The sequence below is a fragment of the Protomyctophum bolini genome (assembly GCF_963924005.1).
Source record: "Protomyctophum bolini genome assembly, chromosome: 4".
Lineage (NCBI taxonomy): Eukaryota > Metazoa > Chordata > Actinopteri > Myctophiformes > Myctophidae > Protomyctophum > Protomyctophum bolini.
The window spans coordinates 36,896,773-36,905,466 of record NC_137865.1 but is presented as its reverse complement, the minus strand read 5'-3'; the positions used below and the strand labels follow the sequence as shown (position 1 = coordinate 36,905,466).

At 42.3% G+C, this 8,694-nt stretch overlaps 1 protein-coding gene across 1 annotated transcript; it reads left to right on the top strand.

Moving 5' to 3' along the window:
* The first annotated feature begins 3,271 nt into the window (after nt 1–3,271).
* On the top strand, nt 3,272–7,737 carry faap24 (FA core complex associated protein 24). The gene is made up of 4 exons (XM_080761708.1): nt 3,272–3,495; nt 4,315–4,454; nt 5,021–5,176; nt 6,393–7,737. Exons 1-4 carry the CDS (start codon nt 3,393–3,395, stop codon nt 6,633–6,635), a joined length of 642 nt encoding a protein of 213 aa, XP_080617834.1. The 5' UTR covers nt 3,272–3,392; the 3' UTR covers nt 6,636–7,737.
* Nucleotides 7,738–8,694: the final 957 nt, after the last annotated feature.

The following is an 8,694-nucleotide window of genomic DNA, read 5'->3' as shown; positions in this document are numbered from 1 at the left end:
TTGTGGTTAGCCATTGTAAGCTCTTGAAGTCCTGATTGTTAATTGGTATCGCCACGTTCTTTAAAATGATTCCTTGGCCCTTTATCCCTCTGCGGGTCTGCACAACTGAATGCTCTGAGATGTCTTTCACACTGTCCTGTGGTTGAAGTCTTCTGCTTTTCTAACTCAGTCTCCATCACAACCCTATTTATACAGCAGCACCCTACTGGCCCCCACCCATCTGATACATCACTTGCCAAACAGACAAGCACATGCACACATGTATTTATTAGGTACGAGAAGACCAGAAGTCAGAAAGAAAAAGTGTGCATTCATGTGGGTGTGTGTATATGCTTGTGTTTGGGTGTCCCACCCGCTACAAGTATATGCATCATACACTAGCATCTTTGTTCATGTGTCTGCACTGTCTGGGGTGGGTGGGGGGCTGGGGGGGCTGGGGGGGACGGGGGTAGTGACATGGCATGAGTGTGGATGCATGTGGATGTGTATTTATTAGGGGAGGATCCTCTGCTGTCTCACCACTGTTCCAGTAAGCTGTGTCCATGTCTGTGAACTGAAACTGTCAATAGATCAAACATGTACGGGCACGGCATGGAGAGATGAAGTGTAACATTTTGCTGTTGACTCAGTCGTTGACTCATTATCATTAAACATTTTGTAATGTACACAGTAAGCATGCATGTACCAGTTGTAGCGTCCCCTTATCATTACACATGAAGTAGGAGGAAAACGAAAATAGAAAAAAAGGATCAGAATCCACTATAAATGCTGATTTCAGTCAACCTCAGATAAAGATCAACAGTTCACTTTGAGTGAAAGTTGTGGACAGCACTGGACAGCGCTCTTATGCAGAGTAACAATTACAGTATGTCTAATTTTAATATACAGCACAGCAGGATGTGTGGAAAGCTATGATGAAATAAACTACAACAAGTCTTGTATGAGTGAGTGTTCACATGTTGCAAGCATGTGAACATGCAAGCATGTCCTTAGTTTTTTTTCTGTACCATAGCTTCAGCTTTGTTTTGGTGCCCCAAATCCGCATTTAAATATTCTATTGAGTAACTGCTAGTTTAGTCGCTATACAAGTTGGAATTGAAGATGGATATACCAAACAAACGATTCCTATAATCGAAACTAAGCCGCACCATGGGTTTCATTGGGTAGGCCCTAAAATGATGATGCCCTTGAACGTGGGGAATTATTTTGGGGTAATTCTGGTTCCGGGTTTGGCGGTTCCGGCCTGATGACAACAAACCAGTGACTGACTACACCAGGGGTTTTCAACTGATTATGAACCAGGGACCACCCCCCTGACTGAGAATCAACCTGGGGACCACTGTGTTGGGAGGGGGGATATGGGCGTGGTGTGGAGGGAAAAGCAACCTTCCATATTAAAATCATGTTGCCGTTCATTGTAACTTACACATTAATTAATTATGGGCACATTTCCTTATAATGGTGAATCAGGCAAACCGGTACAGTTTCCCTTGAGATTCTACCTCCCTTTTCAGTGGAAGTTCTTGACGTCCGACTTCCCAATAACTGACAACATCGATCGAGCGTCGTCGTATGTCACCACGTCATTTACTGCATTGTTTCTCAACTTGTGGTCAATACAATAAATTAAAATACAAATCTTCCCTTTCCTACATTACTAAATGCATGGTCAGGGTCAGGGACCACATGCAATACCTTCACGGACGACCAGTGGTCCACAGACCACCTGTTGAAAACCCATGGACTACACCATGACGTAGCTTCTTTCTACTCTCGGCCGGATCAGAACTCAGAAGCCCTATGACTCTTTCACTCAAGAGGATGAGTTGTATAATTTGTCAGAGGTCAGAGGTCAGAGCGTTGCTGTAGAATCTACTGACCCGTCCCTGTTCCAGTCACTACATTGTAGTGACTGGAACAGGACGGGTCAGTAGATTCTCGTAACAAATTCATTATGATATATACGTATACATTGTTGATCGGTCAATGAAGTAATATAGTAATTCATATAGGCCAATATGGGCAGTTGTGGCAACTAAGTAACTATAAAGTGCATTTATTTAGTACTATACTTATTGTACTTTTTCCAATACTTATGTCTACACCGCTACATCTTGGATCTTGGAAAAAAATACAATAATCACGTTCAGCCTTATACATTTCGGCCATTTGAAAATAGCAGATCTACAAACTCACAATGCATGTAGATCGGCTATTTTCAAAAGAGTTTTTATAGATTTTGAACTTGTGAAATGGGACAGTCTGAACAATGAGTACTTTTACTTTTGATACTTTAAGTACCAATACTTTTGTACTTTTTGTACGCTTAGTAACATTTTAGCGGCAAGATGAGGAATGCTGACACAGTCATGTTTGGGAAAATCTTCTCCTGACCTCAGGTTTCCAACGAGCCCTCCCTACTAGTCCCACGCATATGTTATAGAGAGTGACTAAAGCCCAAACCACACCTTTACTTCGGCTTAAAGGACCGCTTCACCACTTTTCAACCTATCTTCATATAATTGGTCCTCACTCCTCACTATGAGTGAGGACCTATCCTTCATGATAAAATACCACCATTTTGTTTCTACTCAGTCTGTGTCATAGACAAACTGTCATAGACAAAATGTCATAGACAAAACTAAATGTCTGAACTAAATGTCAAATTAAATGTCAAACTAAATGTCAAACTAAATGTCTAAACTAAATGTCAAACTAAATGTCAATGTTTTTATTTTACACCTCTCCCGCTTAGGGGAGATTGTGGCGTTGTAGAGGTCGTCTCCCCGCACGTGTGCTGGTGTGCATATGTTGGACAAACTGACACGAAGAGCCGTTTTTTGTCCAGCGTCCACTCTGGTCCGGAAACGGCATTTTTGTTGACCTCTGACTGCAGTAAAACGCATGTCACTTTTTATTTTACACCTCTCCCAATTAGTGGAGAGTGTGGCGTTAGAGGTGTAGAGGTCGTCTCCCTGCACGCGTGCATATGTCGGACGAGCTGACACGAAGAGACGTTTTTTGTCCAATTCGTAAAGGCCATGCACTCCAGTGAACAGCATTTATCCATTTAAAGATATATTTTAAAGTTATTATTGATTTCATTTTTTACAAAGAAACATAATGTGTGTTGTAGAGCATCGTCTAAATGTGTTTTAATCGTTTAGATGTGTAGTTTTTCAATGGATTCAGTTTACTCTAGGGAGCTCTTATTTTGAAGAGATCGTCCACCGGAAGTCTTAGATTTGCCAAAGAGACACTGGTTGGAACGGCTGGGGGGAAGTTCAACTGCCCACTGCCCAGCCAGTCAACCAAATCAAACAACTGAACAACGCGTGCCTCTTCAGCAAACCAAAGCCCAAATATAACGTCTTTTTTACAACTTAATATATATGGAGAGTAAAAGGGCCGTGTTGTTGACTGCTGCCCCTCCTTATGGGCATGTTGTCGCCAATGAGAAGTGGAGAGGCTCGGCACTTGTGCACAGTTTGAAAGGTAATATTTTAAAATAATTGTAGTGAAGTAAAAGTACAATATTTGCCTCTGAGATGTGTAGTGGAGTAGAACTAAAAGTACTGGAAAAGTAAAGTACACATAGGCCTACGGTCTACCTCAAAATTATACTTTCCCGGTAGTACAGTAGTACTGTAGTAGACTGTAGTAGTAGTAGCCCCTTTCGGGATACTCTGCTACCTTTTCTGAATTTTAGACTGCGGTACCCTAGGCCAGGGGTTCTCAACGTTTTCTTTGGCAATGTCTCGGGACCTTAGAGTAAGCTCGGGACCCCCGTACCGCCCCCTCCCGACCCCCAATATTTGACTGCTACAATAACCTTAATAATAGAGACAATTAGACAATACACCATAAATAAATACTGAAACCAGATACAACCATTAGGGAAGGTGTGTGAATGTACTACGTGTACTATTATGTAAACTCTTCATTTCCATTTTCCAAAAAAAAAGGAAAATAATTTGGGGACCCACGGGTTGAGAACCCCTGCTCTAGGGGCATCACAAAATTACACATTGTAAGCTTGTAGATCAGCTATTTCCGCTAGTTTTTCCTATTTGTCTTATCTGCCCGGTCACGGTGCACTTTTAATTCCAAAGCCTAAAAGGCAAACAGAAATGTAATTTTTTTTATAGGTACCGGTATTCATATTTAATGTTCCAATTTCCAAAGCCAATTATCGCCATTATTTGTGTGACAATCTATTGTCAACTTAAGTGTGTAATCGTGACAGCCCTATCTGGAAGGAGAAACTGATATCGGTACATCTCTCATCTTGGATTTTATTTAATTTAATTTCAGGTGATGTGAAAATGCTCTTTGAGAGCGAGCTGGGCGTGGTGGATTTTCACCTGCCTAATAAGGTCTGTATCCTGTACGTGTCTGAAGGTGACATGGTGGCGGGCAACGACTACAGAAGAAAGCTGGTTCGCTATAGAAATGTGAGTATACAGTAGTAGATCAGCGGCCCACTTAAAAATGTAGAAAGCGTTTGTCACCCACCCTTCTGACGGTGACCACTTAACACGGCAGCCGACGTCTTTAGAGCACTGGGTCGTGGAACAAATTTCATACTTTTTTTCCATAATTTCAAAAGTTTTAAAGGGTTTTCATCAATTAAAACTTAATTTAAACTTTCAAAATTATTTTATATAAAAAAAGGATCTAATAATTTCCAAATAAATGTAAACAAAAGTCCAGATCTCCTATTTTTACTAGTTTGAGTCCCGAGCAAGTCAGGGTGGTGGTCCCTGGTTCACAATCAGTTGAAAACCCCTGGATTAGACGACGTTCAGGAGATCATTTTTGTTTGTGTGTGTGTGTGTTTTAAGCATTATGTTATACTTTAGCTATTGAAAAATAGAAGATCTACAAGCTCGTAGCTAGTAAAACAAAAATAAAGAATTCAAGAACCGTGGGACCGAGCGGTCGGCGTGAGGTCGGCGGAAAGATCGAGGGGCGAGATGGTTTAGGGGCGACCGTACCTGAAACACTGTTTTCTGTGCAGGCAAACAGCAACTTCCAGGAGGTGGTGGTGGTGGAGAGGACCAGGCTCAGTGAGCAGTACTTCTCGGCCATGCAGAAATTTGTGGTGTTTGACCTCGGCTTGACCCTGCTGCCCGTCGCCACCCAGTCGGAGGCCTGTCAGCTCATCACCCAGATGGTCAGTGGTGGACCAAGTACTCACATTCCTTACTTAAGTTTTCTGATGTCAGTGGTGCTCAACCTTTTTCATGTCAAGGACCCCCACAAATATATGTAATTGGCCACCGACTCCCATCTGAAAATATGATGTTCCAACTTCCAAGGACCCCTCCCAGAAGCAAAGATTTGAGCTAAAAACGTTCGCTCTGAAAGAATATATTCAAAGACTTGCGCCACATTTTCACGATTTTTCCGATTTGTGCCACATTTTCACGATTTTTCAAAAATAGCCAAAGTACAACATAATGCTTAAAACACCAAAAGGGGTTCCCGTCCTGAATGGGCTAAGTTGAAGTATCAGTACTGCATGGTAGATATACTTTGTTACGAGTAAAAAGTCCAGACTTAAATAATTACTTGAGTGAAAAGTATTGGTATCAAAATGTACTTAATGTTTTCAAATGTATAAAATGTGAAAATCTACAAGTCTACAGGCTCACAATGCGTGATTATGCGTCAGGCAAGTACAGGTCATGTTCACTTGCCCAAGGGTCATGCCCATTTTCTGGAAAGGTTAATCGTCCATTATAAAATGATAGGTAAAATTTCAATTACCGTTCAATTTAACACCTTTTTTTACTTTCTGGGGCTGTGCGATGCAAAATGTCATACCTATTCTTTTATGCCAAACTATGCAGTACTATGCAGTACATAGCTATGAATAATGACAATGGGTTCACACTTGTTATTTTATATTTGGTTCACACTTTGGTTATTTTATATTTTCAAGTGTAGCAACATTGAAAACAGCACTTAGGTAAACAGTGCTCTTATTTTAGCCACAGACCAGAAGACAGAGCGCTCTGGCGTCTGGCCACGTTCAGGTGTTTAGACAGATACTGTATCTTGTGTTGTATTTATAGACGGTTATGTCCCCTCTCAAACGAGCACTTGCCCGGTCGGCCAACCTGAAAGCAAACTCCACCTGCCCAAAAACTGCCAGGGACAGGTGTGCAACTTTGTGACAGTCCTAAACATTTATCCCCTTCCTCCCCACACACAGGAACAGTTTTGACGTGGGTTTTGACATAATCATTTTGGAAATATTCAAATTTGCACCTCATGCACAAGATTGGTATCGGCTGATCGTGAGAAAAACAATCGGTGATCGGGATCGGTCCCCCAAAAACCTGATCGGAGCATCCCTAATTGTCATGATAATGAATTATCCACAGGTGCATGGCGAGGGCAAAGAGAACCCGTTCCGGAGGAAGAGCGTGTCTGGACTGTTGGACCCGGCCGTTCTGGCGCTGGTTCAACACATCCCTGGGGTGGGGAAGATCAAAGCCACGGCCCTGCTCCAGCGCTTCTCCAGCGTCCACCAGCTGTGCAACGCTTCGACGGCGCAGCTGGAGCCGATAGTGGGCCAAGCTGCAGCCCAGCACATACACAACTTCTTCCATAACCCTGTGGGCTGATGCTGCAGTGCTAGCTTCTCAAACTCACAGTCATTGTCATGTCATTCATTTGGCGCTCCCAAATTAATGCAATGCAATCTGATAGGACTTTTCTGTTTGGATGTATGGGCTGTCATGGCCAGAAAGTTGGGTTTTTTGCCACGCAGTAGGCAATACTTCCCGCATAACTTCGGGTATGATCATGATATCACACGCATAGGCCCTCATTTATCAACCGTGCGTACGCCAAAATATGGGAGAACCTTTTTTTCCCCTGTAACCAGGGTTTCCAGGACGTATTGTCCATGTGTTCATGTCGCAAAAAACGAGGGCGAGGCTTGATTTCATAGGGCGTGCCAGATAGATTTCAGCCGGCACATTTATTAACGTCAGAACGAAATGAAGGTGTTTTTGATCACTTTATAAATGCCGTGGCGACGTGGGTGTACTACGAAACCTGCACTCGAATCTGTGGCAGATTTTACACTCAATTGATAAATGAGGGCCATAACCTCTATAAATAGACTAGACCAGTGGTTTTCAACCAGTGGTCCTTGAGGAGGTTCCAGGTGGTCCCCAGCTAAATTATGGAGAGTTGGTAACCAAATGGACCCCTATAGATCTTAACTCTTGAGCGTTGAATTATTGTTAAACATTGCATTACTTAATTTTCAAGATTCTACACAATTAGAAAATGTAGAAGAATTGTTATTTTGATCAACGTTTGCCTGTTATCTCTCCTAAATACAGCATGGAATTGTGGACAAAAACAAAAAAAACTTTAGTTTTGGGTCTGAGAGGCTAAACCTCATCAAATGGTCCATGGCCAAAATGCAGAATAAATAGTGGGCACTGGTATCAAAATGGTTGAAAAGTACTGGACTAGACTAATGGATGCACTCACTGATATCGTTGTGCGATGCTCTTCGCTCACTTACAGTATGCCATGCTTTATACTTCGAGCTACGACGAGGTGAAGCAGCGAAAATTGTCGCTGTCTTACTTTTTGAGTGGTGCAACCACTCCAAGGAACAGCAATGTCCGTGTTAATGTGACTATGTGTGTGGCTATGTGACTATGAGTAGGGGGGAGTTGCACCACTCAATTTTTATTTAAGCTTAGTTTTGTGACACCTGGGGGGTTAAAGGGATATTTCACTTTTCACAAATGTTAATGGTTAAAATGGAGTTTGAAGTTACAGTGGGTTTATATAGGAAGAGGACAGGGCAGCTAAAATTAATATCAAATATTTAAAGACTAAATCAAGCAACTTAAAAACTATCTGGGGTGCTCACAAAAGCCTGAGTAGATGATGAAATGACCAAAAACATTTTTGAAAGTGAAATAGGCCTTTAAATAGTTCTATATTCCCACAGTAATCTCTGCTAAACGGGACAGACTCTCAATGATCCTTGAACTTTATATTTTATTTGTATTTATTTTTAACCCAAAAACGTCACTTACACCATTTATTAACCTAGGAATATTACTCATTGTTTGAATATGTTAGATGATTTTGTTGTTCATATTATCTGCTAGGTGGGACGGCCGGTGGGAAGGCTGGAGAGTGTTTTTGCTCCTGTCCGTCCGTGAGTGTCCTTCCGTCTGTGTGTCTGTGAGTTGCTAATCTGAGCCATCTGAGATAATATAATCGCTGTGGGAATGAATTTGATGAAGTTGCCGTCTCTGTCCACCTTATTCTCAGTGCCTCCTAAATATACTGTATTGGTTTTCTGCTTGGTTTCCCCTTTTTAAGTCTTTGCACACTGCTGGCAGTGTTGTGCTTTTTCCTGACCAGGCACAAAAGAAACTCGCCATTTTTATTGGCCTCCTGACCCAGGTCAGGCCGAATCCAGGCAATAGTCCAGACCCCTTTTATCATCCAAAGTCTGTGTAGTTAGTGAGAGAGAGGGAGAAAAAAGCCCCCATGCGTCTGCTCAACTTGACTTCGATTCCGCACAGCGGTTCTTTAGAGGGGCAGGGAAGCATGAACAAGGCCCTTCTTTTGGATGCATGTGCAGAGCACTCCAGTGTGATGTCCCTCAGGACTGTGTCCCCAGGGTGTCCTCTAGTGTGATGT

Excerpts from the sequence above, each read along its gene's own strand:
- faap24 (XM_080761708.1), top strand. The coding sequence starts at position 3,393 with ATGGAGAGTAAAAGGGCCGTGTTGTTGACTGCTGCCCCTCCTTATGGG. Across the intron at positions 3,496-4,314 it reads ACTTGTGCACAGTTTGAAAG|GTGATGTGAAAATGCTCTTT; the intron begins GTAATATTTTAA and ends ATTTAATTTCAG. Across the intron at positions 4,455-5,020 it reads AGCTGGTTCGCTATAGAAAT|GCAAACAGCAACTTCCAGGA; the intron begins GTGAGTATACAG and ends TTTTCTGTGCAG.